This window comes from Leucopleurus acutus (genome assembly GCF_964270905.1).
Source record: "Leucopleurus acutus genome assembly, chromosome: 11".
Taxonomy (NCBI): Eukaryota; Metazoa; Chordata; class Mammalia; order Artiodactyla; family Delphinidae; genus Leucopleurus; species Leucopleurus acutus.
Window position 1 is genome coordinate 79,480,238 of NC_139152.1, and position 19,171 is coordinate 79,499,408.

General features: G+C 39.1%; 1 protein-coding gene across 1 annotated transcript in view; it reads left to right on the forward strand.

Moving 5' to 3' along the window:
• Positions 1–19,171, forward strand: part of CFAP54 (cilia and flagella associated protein 54) — a gene marked incomplete at its 3' end in the record, with an annotated part of 303,390 nt that overhangs the window by 88,763 nt on the left and 195,456 nt on the right. Inside the window, exons 23-26 of the mRNA XM_082850839.1 lie at positions 7,038–7,174; positions 10,164–10,311; positions 12,038–12,193; positions 16,844–16,963. Of these exons, the coding sequence (XP_082706965.1) occupies positions 7,038–7,174; positions 10,164–10,311; positions 12,038–12,193; positions 16,844–16,963 (561 nt within the window). The remainder of the gene's footprint in view (positions 1–7,037; positions 7,175–10,163; positions 10,312–12,037; positions 12,194–16,843; positions 16,964–19,171) is intronic.

A 19,171-nucleotide genomic window follows, 5' to 3' on the forward strand; every position in this document is an offset into this window, starting at 1 on the left:
ATCAACATTGGGGTGCATGTACCTTTTCGAATTATAGTTTTCTCTTGATATATGCCCAGGAGTGGGATTGTTGGATCATATGGTTGTTCTAGTTTCAGTTTTTTAAGGGACTTCCTTCCGGTTCCCATAGTGACTGCACCAATTTACATTCCCACCAACAGTGCAAGAGGGTTCCCTTTTCTCCACACCCTCCCCAGAATTTATTTATAGACTTTTTGATAATGGCATTCTGCCCAGTGTGAGATGATACCTCATTGTAGTTTTGACTTCTGTTTCTCTAATAATTAGTGATGTTGAGCATCTTTACCTGCATCCATGATTATTTTCTTAGTATCAGTTTATAGAAGTGAAGTTTCTGGGTTCATAGAGACAGACAGACCTGAGTTTAAGTTTCAGGTGCTCACATTAGCCATGTGACATTGGGCAAGTAACCTTCATCTGTGAAGTGGAATAATAATAGTAGTTACCTCCCAGAACTATTATGAGTATTAAATGGAATTATGCATGTCAAATGTTTAACCGTAACGCTTACAACACAGTAGGCGCTTAATGAATATTATTGTTGTTCTTAATTATAGATATACTCATGAATTGACATTTTTTCCTGAAATGATTGCCTGACTTAAAACATGTCACCAGTGAATGTGATTCTAGAAAAAGTGACTCATTGACCTAAGTCTCAAGCCTGTAATTTTAAGTTTATGGTTGGCTGTAGAGCTGATGGCTCTTCTAAATTTTATCACATTTCTATTGTGCCGTTTTTTCCTCTTAATAGTTGATTAGTATTATAAGCTAAGGTCTTACTGGAATTTTATATTATCATATTTTTCAAAGAAAATTTAATTGACAGAATTGCTAGGATTTGTCTGGCATTGGTTTAGTATGTCATATTGGCTCATGGTTTTCTGATGTTTTGATTTCTTTGGAATCTAATATATTTCCTAATTTGCAGCGATGGAGTTATTTCAGAGTGAGGGACCGAATATTTCATCAAGGTCTAATTTTTCTCCAGGGAGTGGTTTGACTCTCACGCTTTATTTGGCAGAACTTTCACTGAAAGTTAATAAAAGGAAGTCCAAGCTATACTGCTAGGATAATGAGAAGTGTCATAAAGTAATGACCTGTGTTTCTTTACTGATACTGTATTTGCAGTACTGGAGTTCATTTATGACAGTTTATGAGCATTCTCTCTCATCATGTTAAGTGGCTAAAGCAGAATTTCCTCATAAAATTTCCTCCTTAATTTAAAATTTGAGTTTAAGCTTTCAAGTTTTATCAGGAAAAGGTACCTTTCTTTTGGAATTGCAGTGAAAAATTACAATTTTTCATGAGAGTGGCTAGTTTTTAGTTTCAGGATAATTCTATTTTTAAAAAAATATTATAAAAATTTTATAGTAAAATATGGAGTTACTTCACTAAATGCCTATGATTAACTTGGTTTGGTGTTTTAGGTTGTACTTTGACTAAACATTTTTCTATAAACAATAGTAAAGTCAGGTGAATCTTCACTGGATTTTCCATTAATGTAGAAAACTAGTTTAGGCTATCTGGAAAATTTTTTGAGGAAACTTTATGAATTATATATTATCTACAGATATTATCCAATTTCCACCTCTTTATAGGCTCATTTCTTTTTATTCCCTTTTAAGTTGGAAATGGCTAGATAATGTGATATAAAATATAGACAGTTAGAAATCTGTGAGCAGGATTTTAGGATTTTAAGCAAATTGCTTGGTCTCAATTTCCCTCTCTGTAAAATGAATACAAGACCAAATGCCACATACTGCTGGATTATTGAACTACTAAATCAAATAGTGAGTGGGCACAATGGCTTGCTGAGATAAGGAAGTGAGGAATATCATTTGTTAAAAAACTGTGTGATAGACATTTTAAGATTCATTATTCCATTGATTACAGTAACTCTATGAGGTGGTATCATTACTTTCATTTCAAGTTGAAGAAACAGATTAATTTAACCCTTCTTCTGCCAATCCCATTTTATTCCAGAAAAGGTGTCTTAGGGGTGTTAAGTACTGATAATTTACCCAGGGTTACTCTGGTAGTAGATGGTAAGCCTGACATTTGAACGAGCTCATGCCTTTCTACTGATCTGTCCAGGTTCCAAGGAAGTCATGTGTTCACCATCTAACATGTGCCAAGTCCTTCTAGAGCCCACCTCTCTCCCATCTATTCTCTGCCTGGGTTGGTGCTGCCCTGCTGGTCGTGATGATCAGTATGGGCAGTAGAGTTTGATGCTGGTGGCAGGAGAAAGGAAACTAAAATTCATACTTTTTTTCCCCAATTCATGTATGAATTCATTGAAACTCTTTTGTTAATAGAGGTTTGCCTTTTGTCTATCACCATTCAAAAAAAAAAAATAGGGCTACCAGGTAAAAGGTAGTCATCCCCATTTAAAAATCTCATTAAAAAGGTTCAAATCTTCTTTTCCCTCTTATCCTCTTTCTGAACATTACCACCCTCTCTGCTCATCTGTTTATTGATGAATTCAGTGTCTGCTTTGTCCCAGGTTCTATGCTAGGTATCATTTCTTCTTCCTTTGAACTGTTTTTTTTTTCTTCCCAGTACGCGGGCCTCTCACTGTTGTGGCCTCTCCCGTTGCGGAGCACAGGCTCCGGACACACAGGCTCAGCGGCCATGGCTCACGGGCCCAGCCGCTCCATGGCATGTGGGATCTTCCCGGACCGGGGCACGAACCCATCTCCCCTGCATCGGCAGTCGGACTCTCAATCACTGAGCCACCAGGGAAGCCCTTTTTTTTTTTTTTTTTTTAAATCAATCTCATCACCACAACAGTAACCCTTGTTTAGATAATTTTGACTTATGGTTTCAGCTAAGACCCTGATTGCAAGAAAGCCTTGCTTGGGGGAATGCAGCCTGGCCCTGGGAAGGCTGCAAAGTCCAGGCAGCTCCAAGTCTCATACCTCTGGCTCTCTCTCTCTACATCTGCTTTCTTTTTCTTTTTAAATATTGACTTTCCTTTCTTTTCTTTTCCATCTTGGGAGGGAAAATAGCAGCCCCTGAACTTTTTTGTGTATTCCTCAGTTTCAGTCATATACAGGGACCGGCTAGCTGTGTTCTAATCTTGATTCCAAATTCCTGAAAAAGAGACTCTGATTGGCTCACCCAATGTAAGAAAGAGTCTGAACTCATTTTTAATGTTTGGCTGTTGACTTGTTTTTAAACCTCAGCCTTCTTTTTTCCCATAGCCCCACATCTGAGCAGGCTGATAGGGAGGTCTATGAGTTCACCTTCTCCTTTGGTGCCTGCAGGAAATTTAAACGTCCCAACTGGCAGGAACTTTCACCCAGTCCTATCCTCCAGCCACTAATCAAAGCCCAACCCATTCCTTCTGCTCTGCCCAAAGCCATCCCAGACCTGCCTCTGCCAGCCCAAGGGACTCTCCCTGGGAGGCCCTTGTGTGAATAATAAACTTTCTCTCAAATTCTCCTGGTGCATGTAGTGTCATCAGCCTTAACATCAGAACCAAACTTTGGGTGTGTGTAGGGGGTCCATCCTGCTTTGCAGGCGGGGGGCTATAAAACACCCAGCTTGGGTCAGGCCCTCAGCCTGGGCAAGTCAATCATGCTATTGTATAGTACCATTGCTGGCTGTCCTCTTCTGTAGGTAGGGAGAAATTATCAGGAAAAGAGGATTTTTAAGTTCATTTAACACCTTATTATTGAGTGCTTACTCTGTGCCAGGCATCGCTCTAGGCTAGTGATTCTAAAACTTGTATCAGAATGATCTGCAGTGCTGGTTAAACAGATTACTGGTCCCACCACCAGAGTTTATGATTCACCAGGTTTGGGGTAGGGCCTGAGAATTTTGCATTTATAACAAGTTCCTAGGTGATGCAGATGCTGATGGTCCAGGGACCATACTTTGAGAACCACTATTCTAAGCGAAGTGAGCAAAATGCTGTGGTGAGAGGTAAGTAATAAACGATGAACACAGTAAAGGAATAAACTATCTAGTATATTAGAAGGTAAGTTCTATGGAAGGAAAATGTAGAGTATGGTCAGAGGAATTGGAAATGTGAACTGGGGGAAAGGAAGGTAGAGTATAGTATTAAGTAGGGTGATCAGAGAAGGCATCATCTGGAAGATGAGATTTGAGCAGAGACTTGAAGGACGTGAGGGAGTGGCTCTCTGGAGGAAGAGCATTCCACAGAAGGAGCTAGAACAAAAGCCTGAAGGATTCCAGAAGTGCACCTGGTATAATATAAACAGCAAGGAGACCAGAATGACTGGAGCAGAGGGGCCAAAAGGATTGTTTAGGGAGGTAAAAGGTGAGTGGGTGGGTGAGAAAGCAGATCATTACAAGGATTCCAGGCCATGGTAATCAGTTTGGCTTTCGCCTGGGGTGAAATGGGCAGCCGCTGGAGAGGGTTTGATGTAATAGGATGGCGTAACGTGACTTCTGTTTCCAAGGTTCACCGGAGCTGCTGTGTGGTGCGTACACCACAAGGGGGTGAGAGTAGAAGCAGAGGGAGCTATCTACTGCCGTAAACCAGTGAGAGATGCGGGTGGCTTGGCGAGTGTGATAGTAGTTGATGTGGTGAGAAGCGGCCAGATTCTGGATATGTTTTGAAGGAGGAGTTAACACGAGTTCCTGATGGAAACAATGGACAGAGAAAAATAGAAGATGACTCTAAGGAATTTAGCTGACTAACTGGAAGGACAGCCTTGACCTCAGATGAGTTGGGGAAGGGTGTGAGTGGTACAGATTTGGGGCGGGGGGAGATCAGAAATGCAGTTTGGGACATGTTAAGGTCAGATGTTTGTTAGATATTTGGAGAGAATTTTTGAGTAGTCAGTTAGATGTATGAATCTGGAGTTTGGGAGAGAGGGCTGGGCAGCAGAGGGATTTGAGAGTAGTCATGTGACAACTAAAGCCATGGGGCTGGATGACAGCACCAAGGAAAGGAGTGCAGACAGGAGAGAGAAGAGATCCAAAGACTGAGCCCTGGGGCATGCTAACATAATGAGAGAGGGGAAAAGAGGAGGAGCTTGCCAAGGCAGCTGAAAAGGGATGTGTTGTAGAAGCCAAGTGTGAAGGTCATGTGTCAAGGAGGAGGTCTCTCCTGTGCTTAATTGTCTCATTAGTCGTTTAGTGCTTCTTTCTCATTTTAACCTCACTCCTTCTAACGTCGGTCCTACGGGTGACTACTAGTTAACCATCTTTGAACCAGCTGATTATCACAGCACTTCTCTGTTAGCCCACACAGACTCATGAATTTATAGACCTTAGTTTTATCATGGCATCTTTTCTTGTTTTGCAATGTCCACTGACTGAATAACATTTTTACATTTTCCCTCTTTTTTTTAATTGAAGTGTAGTTGATTTACAGTGTTGCACTAATTTCTACTGTACAGCAAAGTGACCCAGAAATAACACTGTTTTTAAAAGGCTATATTTTAAAAGGAAAGAGCATTCAGTTATAGTTTCACCAACTCCCTTACACATCACCTGTTACCATTTTCCACGGTAAATCTTAGAATTATAATGGTGTTTTAGTGACCACTTAGCCCAACTTTTTCATTTGACCACTGTGGCCCAGAGAAGGGACCTCATCTGTCACACTAAGTCTTGGCTCTACTATTGTTTTTACTGATTATCAGGCTCTGTACAAATTATTCAACTTGTCAATGCCCCAGTTTCTTCATCTGAAAAACAGGGATGGTCATAGAGGTCAATGAGGAGTCAACACAGCATTGCTGGTAAAGTGCTTGGTCCAGTACTTGACATCTTTAAATACTTCCACCTGATTTTCAAGGCTTTCTGAAATCATGTCCCACTTTACCTAACCAATCATACTGCCTAGTTTTCTTGAAATTCTGACCTGTCTTTCCAGTCTCAAAGGCACTGTGGCAATTTCCATTATGGGACCTTTTTGAGTTTCTTTCTAAACTGTGCCCATCAGAACTTTATCCCTGCCTTGGGGTTCACCTCAAGCCCTGATTCCTCCTTATAGCCTTCATTTCTCCTTTTCTAAGCTTCCACAATTATGATGTTGTTATTTGCAATTTTTCTGTGATTTCATGTGTTTTACATCTGTAACTTGATTACAGTTTCGTGGTGTATGAGATCCTTTTAAGCTTTGAAGAATCTATCTTTACAGTGCTTAGCACAGAGTAGAAACTTCATAAAAGTTTACTGGTTGGTTGATTATGAGTACTGACTTGGCAGATTTTAAAAGTTCTGGCCCTGTAAGTTATTCCCTTGTGTGGAATACAGTCTAGCAACATGTCATCTGCATACTTAATTTAATGTATTTATTAATACTTTACATCCTACCTGCTTCCACTAAGGATTTGAAGCAGCACATAACTCATGTGGTACGATTTTATATTGTTATACATATTTGTATAGAGTGATCTTTAGAGATGTATTTAAAGAACTATGTTCTACTCAAAGAGATAGGTAAGGTGATGACTTTATTTTTCTCCTGAGCTTCTAGGTTTTACCAGTGAAATCAGTTATTTTGCTGAATGTTGAACGTGTTAAAACACAGGATGTCTTCTTGGAAGCGTCTCTCTTTTACTCCTCACTCTTTTCAGCTGTGAACCCTTTGTTGCACAATAGCTCGGAAAGCGTCAGAACCAGAGGAGAATGAAGTATATTTCATTATTTTGGGTTTGAGAAAGCTGATTGTTTCTTTTGGAACAGATTGTTCATTAGAACAGTGTCTGTAGTAAATGGAGTGCACTGCCGAGATAGATGGGAATGAAATTAATTTGGCTCAGATGTGATCTTTGTTTTGCTTATGAGCATTCGAAACATCCTTACAGAGTTTCAAATTTCCACGCAATTTAGAAATAAAAGAGATTTCAAAATGTGTCTGTCTCCCTTGCCAGTGGCTGTCGTTACCTTGCTGTGGCCCCATAGAGCGGAACAGCAAATGTGAATAACTTTGTGTGAAATTAGTGTGCGATAGGACCTTCTCAGAATTCTTGTTTAAAACACACATTTCACAAATTCAAGTAATGCTTAAGGTAATGTGCTTTCTGCTGCAGGTCGCCTATCAGATTGGTAACTATGAATTGTCTAAGAAAGTTTTCTCCCCAGTTTGGGATTATTTTGTTGCTTCACCACTTCAGGATGACCAATCCATTATTAGTTTAAGCAATATAATGACTGTTACACAGAGAAGGTAATTCGAAATATTCTTTTAAAATATTAATTTGCTTATTGAAAATATAGATGTTGGCTGTGAAGCCTAGAATTAATTTATTTTCAATTTCATGTTAAGATGGTCCATGTAAAACTATTTCTAATAAGTATTTTAGTAAGTGTGTATATTCCGAAGGCTTGAGTCCTTGTTAGAAACTTCTTTTGTTAGAATCAGAAAAAAACACTGGAAGCATATGGGTACATTCTGAATATAAGGTAATGAGGTTATGGAAAAAAATACCAAATACTAACCAAAGTAATGTCAGTTATATACTAGAAAACACGAATATGCATTGGGGACCTTTGTAACAGAGCAAGGTCAGGTTGAGGTTAAGGTTAGGGTCTGATGGATGGACTCTTGGGGTAAGAAGGCTTTTCCTTTGCTTGAGGAGGCTCCCAGGATTAGCCCATCAACTGAAAAGAGGCCTGTAGAAGCCATATAAAGCCACAGGCCATCCTTTGCCATTTTCCCTTAAGAAACCAGAGTCTAAAAGCAGCATCAGAAATGAGCATTGGTATAATTTCAGCCCGTCTCAACATGTTCAACAACAGTCTCCTTTACCTGCTTGTTAATGCCTGAAATTAATAAGACAAATCCTTCACCCCTCAGTCAAAGACAATAAGCTTAAAAATGCAAATGCTGGATGAGGCAAGGCATTGGTAACGCTTACTCACATAAACGTATAATTCCATTCAATTAAACAAACGTAGACTTGGTGTTTACTATGTACAAGAATGCTCAGTGCTATGGGGGATGGATTTGAGAGGGATTTCAGAGGAAGAGACAGGTCTGGAAGATTTTATGTGATTCATGGGGATAAGAGGAAGGAGTGAAAGTTGACTGGGATTTCCAGTGATGGGAAGCCTCTGAGGTTTACTAAGGGAAGCTGAGATGTGGAATAAGTTTTTGTAGGAAGAGAATGAATTTGGGGATATTTGGAGTTTAGTTTTTCCAGCAGGACGTCTTTGTAGATATATGTCCAGTAGGTAGTTGGATATTTAGTGCTCACACTCAGGAGAGAGGTCAAGGCTAGAGACATGGAAATATAAACTGTCCATTGAGGTCATCATTGAAATTTTGACAATGAGTGATATCACCCGGGGAATGACTGTTTAACAGAAAAGGTGGAAGGCTGGACTTGAACCCTGGGCATTGCTTACATTTAAGAGGCAGAAGCAGGAGTTGGAACCAAGGAAGGAAATTGAAAAGGATCAGTTCTGGAAGTGAAAGTCCAGGAAAGTGCATTGCCAAGGGAAGTGAGAACATCACCACGGAGGGACTGGCCAGCAGTATTGTATCCTAGTGCAAGGTCAGGCAGGGCAGTTGCTCAAGAAAATGCTGCAGAGATGTTGGGTAGGATGAAAACTGAGAAGAGGCTTTTAGAGTTGGCAATTAGGAAGACATTGGTAAGTTGAAGAGGGCAGTTTTTGTGCCGTGATGGGCCAGAAACGTTTTGCAATTGGCTAAGGAATAAATGAAAATGGAGAATGGTAACAAGAAAAGACTACTCCTGTGCAGTTTGGTGGTAAACATAAGAGGAAAGTGGGCAGAGGCTTGAGGGGGAAGGCGGGCTTAAGGAAAGAAATTTGGAGGATGGAGAGAAGGGAGCCAGCGGAGAGGGAGAGCCTGAGGATATATGGTGATAGAGCTAGGAGGATATCAGAGCACATGGGATGGGGAACAGGGGGTTCAGATCATTTCCTGTGGGGAATATGAACAAGGAGACATCAGGGATAAACGGAAGTATTGCTGAGAATCACTAATGACTCAGTTGATGTTATGTAACATGCATTGTAGTAGAGTCCCATTCCTTATGGCTGAGGGCTACATTTGATTCATCTTTATATCCCAGTGCCTAGAATAGTGTCATGGTAGGTGTTGAGCAAATGCCAGTTTGAGTGGGGAAAAAAAAAGGAATAAGGAGAATGAATAAGTGAATAATTGATTGACCATTGTGGCAGGGATAGAAAAGTCGAACGGTGACATCTATGCAAGGTCAGGCAAGTTGATTACTGCATAAAATAAGGAGTGCAGAATCTGAAGTGCTAGAGAGGTCACTATGGAAATGACTGACCAGAGCCCGAGCTGGGTAGGGGAGGAAATAGAGCCAGGGGGAGGCGATAGTCTGGACTCATTGTGTATGTCTAGGTACTCATGGTCGTGGCGAGGACAAAGAAAGTTTAGTATATGAGTTGCAGAAGCGGGAGAACTAAAAGTCTCCGGGCAAAGACAATTTCGGAGTTTAACATGGTGGTGAAACAGATCGTCTTCAGGTGTGAATTACTGATGTCAGATCCTTTCCCGTTTTATAGGGATAGAGGGTATGGAGAGTGGAGGGACTTGAAGCTTAGGAGAGAGGGTTTGTCACCAAGTAAGGCTTAAGGGCAAGGAAGGGACTATGGAAACAAAGAAGGAAGACTACAGATTTCACGGTTTTGCCAGTGGTTGGCACTGTTGACTGTGATTTAGAAAAGATAATTAGAAGTAATTCTGCCCCTCCACCGCCCCACCCCAAATCTCTCTGTCTCTACTTCTCTTTAACCGTGGCTGATTTTGCTATAAATAACCCTCACTTTCAGAAAGTTTATTGATTGAAATATTGGACCTATTTCCCAAACTTCTGAATATCTATAGCGATTTCATTATATTGATAGAATAGAACTTTATATATCAGAACCAGAAAACTTTGCCAGCAGTTATTTTTATGTATCCATGAGATAATATGTCAACAGCTTAATTTTCTTAGTTGTGAGCTTGTTAAGAATAGTCTTTTTTTTTTTTTAAGAATAGTCTTTAATTTCAGTTTAAACAGCTGTGCAAGAGCAACTGTTCCACAGACTTTTGTTCCATAAACTTGTGCTGCTGTCTTGGGATCATTGTGTCGGTATTAAGAACAAATCAATCTAAAAAGTCGAGTTCACATGCTAAATCCATTTATACCTGTAACATCATTTACTTCTTTTTGCAGATTACATTCAGATATTTTGGCAGAGAGTTCTTCAATTCTCTTATATCTTTTTCTTAGAAATATTTTTGTAACAAGTGACATTAAAATTAAAGAAGAAAATCTTTTCTGTGATAATATTAAAGGCAATGAGATTTTCCCCTCTCAACAAGTAAGTGAATTAAAGTGATTGCACATGTGCTGATTTCCCTGTGTTGGTTGATGTTTCAAGTTTATGTTCTTTGGGGATTGCATATCCTGGCTTGTGAATGGACTGAGAGGCCTTTGCATGATTGTGCTGATTTATTTGATATTGTATGTAGGTTTCACAGGCTGGAGTTCATGGTGTTTTTCCCTTCTTTTCAACTTATATGTATTTTTCCTGAATAAAAGTAGTATCAATTCAGATATCCAAAAATGTATAAAGTATAAAGTGAAACCCATTGTAATCCTATTGCCCCTAAGAATACTACATTATTGTTTTCATGTGATTTCTCCAATTTTTAAAAGTATGCATAGACAAATATGTTATTATTTACAAAAATGGAATCATGATCTACTTGCTGTTCTGAAATTTGCCTTTTAAACACTTTTCATAATATATCTTGGACATATTTTCATGTTGGTACATATCCGTCTGCCACATTCTTTAAAATTATAATATTGCATTCATGTGCAGAGGCAGAATTTAACTTACCTCTTATTGATAGGTCCTCAGGGTGCTTATAAACATTGCTCTTCATACATCAGCAAGCTTACAATGCTCTTGCTTTTAGTAACAATCCTACATTGTTTTTTTCAATCTAGATTGAGGTTCACTCTTCTTTTTCTCTCTTTCCTTCTTTACTCACCTTAGGTATAAGGAGACTTTTGCCTTATTTTTTTTTTCTTTTACAGTTGCTTTTTCCTATCATCCACTTATTCATTAATTAATTAACCAGTAACTTGTTACATGAGACTGTGCCAGTTTCTGTGGATATGAAAGTGAAAAAAACATGATTCTTTGCCTAAGACAAGTTCACAGTCTTGTAGAGCCCAACCCAAGCATTCACAGCCATCTACCTGTTCCTAATACATTGCATTTAGTTTCTTTTTTTCATAATCTAGTCTGAAAATAAGGACAATGTTTAAGTACTTAAGTGAATTCCAGAATGCTAGACTACCATTCTAATAATAATTTGCTATGTGGAAATTTCTGGTTGCCACTCATACTGCTTTCTGTGTTCATAATCTTGTGTGTGTATACAGACAAATAATGAAATCTTTCTCCAAGAAAGAGAAATAAGGAATAAGATAGCATTCTTACTCTTTTTAAGTGGTGTTTAATCACACAAAGCCTAACTTTACATTTTACTTTAAGTAGCAGAAGTATAACAGAAGATTAGTTTGGTCTATTGAAAATTTACCTTCTTTTTTTTTTTAAAGTAGCAGAAGTATAATAGAAGATTTAGTTTTGTCTAGAGTAAATTTACCATTTTCCCACAAATCCAGGAGGGAAATAAGACACTGTTAATCATGTAGGACCAATATTACAGCAATATTATATTTTAATTATTATTTGTTATAGTTTATGTTTTTGAAAAAGCTAGATTTTTTTCCCTAAACTATAGCCAAGATTTTATCTTACCAATTAAAAAAGATTGGTTCCTTTTCTGTCACTAGTGGTACTTGTATTGTAATTTATAAAAAATTCTAAAGTTTAATTCTAAGATCGTGTCATCCATATGTAGCATTATTGGGGAGTTAGAGTTGTTCCTGAATTTAGGTTTTTCTTTATATCAACCTTCCTGTTATTGTTAAGCCACAAGGATCACATTTCCTATCCTTTCTTCTCATTAGAGACACATGAGTTAAGTACCTGATGTTCAACTTGAGTAACAATACCTGTTCCTTTACAGATTGCTAGACTAACTGAATGTGAGAGAGTATTAGTGGCATTGGAACTGAGCAACTACCTAAATGATTCCAGTTATGCCCTTCAAGCTGTTACTCAATGTTATGGCCTCCTTGCTCCTATCATCTATCACAGTATTGTTTTGGTACCTGTTGTACGGGTAAGGGTATTTTTTTCCACCCAGATAAGGGTATTTTACAAAGGAAACTCAATAATGCATTTTGGAAAAGAAAAAGCAATGTGTCCTTAGAAAGTACAAATAGGTCAAGAGCAAGTATTATGAAATTTCATGAGTTAACTGAAAAACGTTTTAATAATTTAAATTGTATATCTGGGTGAATAGAAATAAGGACTTAAAATGTGTTTCCCTGAAAAGTCAGCCCCATTGCTGTCCATATTTAAATATTGGCAATATACTTTTCTAGGTTTTTTAAGTTATTTCAATTTTTATGTTCTTGTAATGTTAGAAACAACAATATTTATTCAAAGCATATTGTTAAAGCCATCATCTAGGGGGAAAAACTGATGGATGACCCAGGAGAAAAAAGACTTGATGTCTCTGTGATGGAGTTGGAATTTTTGGAAAAAGGGTAGGTGGGACCTGGCTGAAGGGATTATATTAGTTGTCTGTGCTTCCTAACAAATCACTATAAACTCAGTGGCTCAAAACAACACCCATTTACTATCTCATAGTCTCTGTAGGTCAGGAGGCTGGATACAGGTTGTCTGGATCTTCTGATCAGGGTCTCATCAGGCTAAAATCAAGGCGTTGGTTAGAGCTGTGATCTCACCTGAGCCTCTGGGTTCTCTTCCAGACTCATTGGTTGTTGAGAGAATTCATTTCCTTGTGGCTGTGTGATGAGGTCCTTAGTTCTGAAGGGCTGGCTACCAGTGCCCTGCCACATGGCCTTCTGCACCACATGGCAGTTTGCTTCTTTCAGGCCAGCAGGGGAGTATCCTCTAAGATGCACAAGGAGTCTTATATAATGTAATGTAGTGATGAGAGCGAGCATCCCATCACAGGTCCTACTTGCCCTCAAGGAGAAGGGATTATACAGGGCTTGTACACCAGGGGCAGAATCTTGAGGACTGTCTTAGAATTCTGCCTACCACAGGAAGCAATGAGAGAAGTAAGATTTGACTGCTGATGCTTACACAAAGTCATCATTATCACCATCGTTGGCTGTCACCATCATCATTGACTCAGATTTTGAGAATCAAGAAGATATGAGTGAACTCATGCAAAGTATAAAGTGTTTAATTCACCACTGAGGAAACTAACCCGAGAGCTTCAGTAACTTAACAAATATTCCCCTTGGAGGGGCTAAACTGGAGCATAGACATGCCTGCTTCTCTCACATGCCCCCCACCTAGTAAGTATTGGGTTGGCCAAAAAGTTCATTTGGTTAATAAATTCGTTGTTCAATAAAGTTCTTGGTGAAAATGAAAAATGTGTCTTATTTTTATTTAAAACCAAACAGACTTTTTGGCCAACTCAATAGTTCAGCTGTTGAAGAGATCTGCCTCCAAAATCCAAAATCTAGACTCATAGCTGGCAGTTCCATGTCACTTGTGAGTGGATCAGAGCAGTGTTCCAGAATGTGGAATATGCTTCCTCCGGACCCCAAAAGCATTTCCCTGGCATTGTTCTGTCTTCTTAGAGGTGAGAGATTCCAGATGTCAGACCTACTTTGGAGGGAGTGTCTCAGCATGGCCCAGACATTTCCTTAATGTGTCAGGCCCCTGACTCTTCTTAGGGTTTATTTCTACCCTCTGGAGGACATGCATCTCACATCTGCAATGTATTTACCATTTCTTGTTTATTAGGTTCAATTAACATGGTTTTTTGATGGCGGTCCAATGTTTTGTTTTGAGATGTGTCCAGAAAGTTCAGGTTCTTTCATAAAATATTAGGTCAGAGGGTGGGAGAGTTATCATTGCCCTGTGGCAAGACTCTAAATGTATGTTCTTGTCTGCCCAGTGTGACTGGGAACTCCTTCTGATACTTCTTCCCCATAGGAGATTACTTCTGTCCAATAGGATAGAAAAGACAACATCAGCCACATCGAGGCACCCCTTTTAGTGTGCTCCAGCAAAGACACCACCCTGGGGACAGCACCTGCAATTGATGCTTAGTTGGTTGAGTTCAGGGTAGTCCCCTGTCATTCTCCAGGATCCCACTGCTTCAGGATGCCTTTAACTCAGAAAGTGGGTTGTAGCTATGAGGAAGACCTTAGGAAAGGAGTTTCAAAATAAATTGTATTATTCAGAGCAGGAAAAGATGAGTGGAACAAAGGAGAGAGTCCAGAAATAGGCCTCACTTTGGATGAGAATGTAATATATGATGGAATTGGCACTCCACTTCACCAAAACTTTTAGGAAAAAAAAAAAAAAACCCGAGAGATTACATATGCAACCCAGGGTTGGAAAACACTTTCTAACCAAGATAGAACTCTTGGAAATAACAAGAAAAATAAGACACATTTGACTATATTTATGGCAACCCATATGTGACGAAAGGGACCATAACAAAGATAGTAGATAATTTAGGGATCTGGGAAAAGTAGCACTGATGAGGGTAAATATATATAACAGAAAGTCTTACAAATTGACAGTAACTAATAAAAAATGGGCACAGGATAATAATAGGCAGTTTGCAGGAGAGCAAATTCAAGTAGCCAAAAAACATACGAAAAGATAACTCAAGTTCTGAATATCCATAGAAATGCACATTAAATCAGTAATATGATATCACTAGCAGAGTTGAAAAGATCTGTAACTCCTATTGCTGGTGAGGATGTGGAGCAAAGACATTCCCTTTCATTGGTGGGAGAAATGTGAATTTTATTGGCTTTGAAATTTGGTAAAGCAGTCTTAATTTTAATTAAACTGAATATAATTGAAGTAAAACTAAAAGCAAATATACTTAACATACAAATTCCTCTGCTAGTAATTTTTACCATAGAGTAAGATTTTAGTAAATTAAAAAGTACATTTACCCAACACAGCTGTCCCTTTATTAGCAATTTATCCCATAGATTAAAATCACCCCTAGTTCCACCCGTTGGTTCCATGTGTTCTACCTGCTGGGAACACAGTACCACATAAGGGTCACTGATTTAGAGTGTATACTGGGCCCTGGAGGATGGTGCCTCACCCTCGCTGGGTGTCGTCTCAAAGCTGGCACCTCACTTGCCACTCATTTTGGCAACTGAGCTTGTATAAGGGTGTTTTTTCTGTTGTTTTTGTGTGTCCGCGCCACACTGCTTGTGGGATATTAGTTCCCCAACTGGGGGATTGAACCCAGGCCATGACAGTGAAAGCGCTAAGTCCTAACCACTGGACCACCAGGGAATTCCCTGTATAAGCATGTTTATTGTGGCATTCTTTTTTTTTTTTTGGTTCACGGGCCTCACTGTTGTGGCCTCTCCCGTTGCGGAGCACAGGCTCTGGGTGTGCAGGCTCAGCGGCCATGGCTCACAGGCCCAGCCGCCCCACGGCACGCGGGATCCTCCCGGACCGGGGCACGAACCCGCGCCCCCTGCATTGGCAGGCGGACTCCCAACCACTGCGCCACCAGGGAAGCCCATGTGGCATTCTTGATGGTGGCAAAAAAGCTGGAGACAAAGAGGACATGCAGTAACAGGAGGATGGCCAGTACTGCCAGATTGTAAAACATCAACCTTAAAACTGTGCAACAGGAAGAATCTGGAAATGGCTGAATAAATTATGATTGGTTCACACTAAATAATGTTATGTAACCATTAGAAATGATGAATTAGAGGTATACCTGTAGACTTGGAGGGATTTTTCACAAGACATGCTTGAAGGGGAGATGCATAGTTCAGAAAGGTGTGTATAAATATCATTTTGTAAAATAACATTAACCCTCCATATATATATATATACACACACACATTTATACACACACACACACACACACACATGCATAATTACATGAGCCTAGAGAACACTACAGAGCTGCTAGGTTGTTAACACGATTTGGGGATATGGTACGGTAGGGTGGGAGAGGGTGATGGTGGAGGGGAGGAATTAAAGCAGCATTAAAAAAAAATTCATAAGTGTTTTGTAACAACAGTAATAATATTGTTAGAATGGTGGCTTGAAGCAATTAATATGCCCACAAAGGACCAACCTCCATATATTAATTTGTCTTTTGGGATAATCTGAATGATGAATAGATTGATGCAGTCTCAGCTCTGCTTTTCTGATAGTAACATTGCTCAGAACTGTGAGGCAGGATTGAAAGCTCAACTTAATTGTCTAGCTCTGGATCAAATTCGGGATCACATAATATGAGGAGTAGTTAAGGAAGTAAGTGCCAATATTAATTGATTTCCTGGGATATGAGTGCTTGGTTTTAATTTTAAAGGAAACTATTATTTCAAGTACCCGTATCACTGTATATTTAATATGGTACATCTTTCTCCATGTGGTTTTTCGAAGTCCTCCTAAGCCTGAATGTGATCTTTAGTTTATTGTATGCATGTAACATTCTGCCTATGTCTTCTATGGCACTTGTCAAAATGAGCTTTGTTTTATTTATTTGTATATTTATTTTATCCTCTCCACTAGTTTTCAAGTTACTTTAGATGAAGGACTCATCTGAAAATTGAATTTATCAGTTTTATCTCCGGGTACACTTCTTTATGCATAATAAGCAATTTAACCATAATTATTAAAAACAATAAAATTTGATGGCTTAAAACCTTCATGATTTGAGTAGAGCATTTTTTAATGAGTAAGGATGATAGTTTTCAACAAAAACCATTGTGCTTCTATATTTCAGATCTTGATAAAGTGTGTTGTGGTTTTGCAAGGACTACCAAATATTCACTCAAAGAAACATATTGCGAGCTTTGAAAGTGTACAGCACATGATAGCTTGTTGTATCTTCTACATAACAAAGGTATTTATCTCATTCTTTGTCTAGTGTCATGAAACTTAGGAGCCCTAATGGTTTAGCAAGTTAAGCTACTTGTAATCACAGTAATTAGAATACTTTGAAAAATAATACCCCCAAAGCATTTTAGATCAAAAGTAGCCTGAGCAGGCTAGTTGGTAAAGTCTGGAAGGGCCTATCTTAGGCCAGGGAGAGGGAGGGGGCTGAAAGAGGACATTTTATGGGACCTCATTCATTTTAGAATCAAGAAAGAACAAGATACCAGGGACAGAGAGGTGTAGGCTTATGTATCCTCACTGCTTGGCTCAAAGGCCAGCATTGTGTGTTTCTTCAAGGGCTTTGGTTGACTGAATCCAGTGAATCTCTTCAAAGAAGGGCCATATTTGCCTACCTATTTTATGTAGTCTTCCCAGAACCTTTCTGATTTGGCAGTGATCTGGAAGAATACTGCATGGATGGGCTGATATGATGGGACTTAAGTTTGCTTCTGTGGAGGTCTGGCAACAGAGAGGCCTCTACCCTCTACCTTAGCAAAAAGGTCATGGTTTGCTGACAATTCAGGCTCCTGGCCTGACCTCAGTAGCAGAAAATCGTATTCCTTCCGTCACTCACTGGTTTGCCGCTCTTGGAGAGACATCTATGACCTGATCTGTGTAGATGCTGAGGGAGCATAAGCCTTTAGCAGGAAGAAAAATAACAACTCACTTAAGGGAAGAGGCCAAACACTAGAATAATTGTATTATTTACCCTCACCATGTTGAAAAGGATCAGAGATGACTTAAGAAAAAGAAACCTTTCAAGCAATGCAATCAGAACAAATTTAATTTTTTCCTTCCGGTTTTACTGAGATATAAGTGGCATACAGCACTGTGTAAGTTAAGGTGTGCAGCACAGTGACTTGACTTACACACATCATGAAGCGATTACCACAATAAGTTTAGTGAACATGCATCATCTCCTATAGATACAAAATTAAAGAAATAGAAAAAAATTTTTTTTTCTTGTGATGAGAACTCTTAGGATTTACTCTTAACAGCTTTCATATACAACAAATTTAATTTTTGATTAAAAAATTAAATAGGTAAAGATTATTATTATACTTCTCGAGTCACATCTGGAAGCTCAAGAAATACCCGACAATGTAGAATAGAATTATCTAGAGATAAATTCACAAGACAGATCCAGAAGTCATAACATGAAACAAAGGAGTCTGGAGGTAGAAAAGAAATAAGTAGAGAAGTAATCATCTTTCTGAGTCCCAGGCGGGATTAATGTAAGAATATATGTGTAGACACATGTTGGTGAAATTCCTGAAGTCCAAGGATAAGGATGAATCTTAAAGTTTTGAGACCCAAAGAACAGATTATTTATTTGCAATGGAAAGAGAATCAATTAGCTTCAGACTTTTTAAATCAGCAACACTAACAGTTAAATTCCTGGAGCAACATTTATAGAATCCTGAGGGAAGAAGACTAAGGCCCCAAAATTACTAACCAGGAAAAGATATCATTCATTTGTCAGGGCAAAATAAACATTTTCAGAAGTGCAGGCATTTAAAAAGTATTCTGTCCATGTACTTATCTGAGGACAACACTTGGGGAAATACTCTATCAAATGACAGTTGGTTCAGAACAGAAATCCCAAGATAGGGAAAGACAAAAAGGAGAGGAATAATGGGAGCATCGAATCTTGCAATATATGTATTATTAAAGTTAAATAGATAATAATGATGTGACTAGGACTTTGTAATATAAATGCTAAGTAGGGACTTTTGAAATACAAGAGTCATCCTTGAAAGAAAAACTTAACAGTAACCTAGAACTAAAGCTTCTATCCTGTTTGGGGTTGAGGGAGGCGTGAGCAGCTATAGATGCATGGTGCATGTGTGTTAAAAATACATATAGTATAAAACTACATGTTGTATAACATTATTTTTTTAAATTAATTAATTTATTTATTTTTGGCTACGTCGGGTCTTCGTTGCTGCGCGCGGGCTTTCTCTCGTTGTGGCGAGCAGGGGCTACTCTTTGTTGTGGTATGTGGGCCTCTCATTACAGTGGCTTCTCTTGTTGCAGAGCACAGGCTCTAGGCGCGTGAGCTTCAGTAGTTGTGGCACGTGGGCTCAGGTAGTTGTGGTTCATGGGCTCTCGAGCTGCAGGCTCAGTAGTTGTGGCGCATGGGCTTAGTTGCTCTGCGGCATGTGGGATCTTCCTG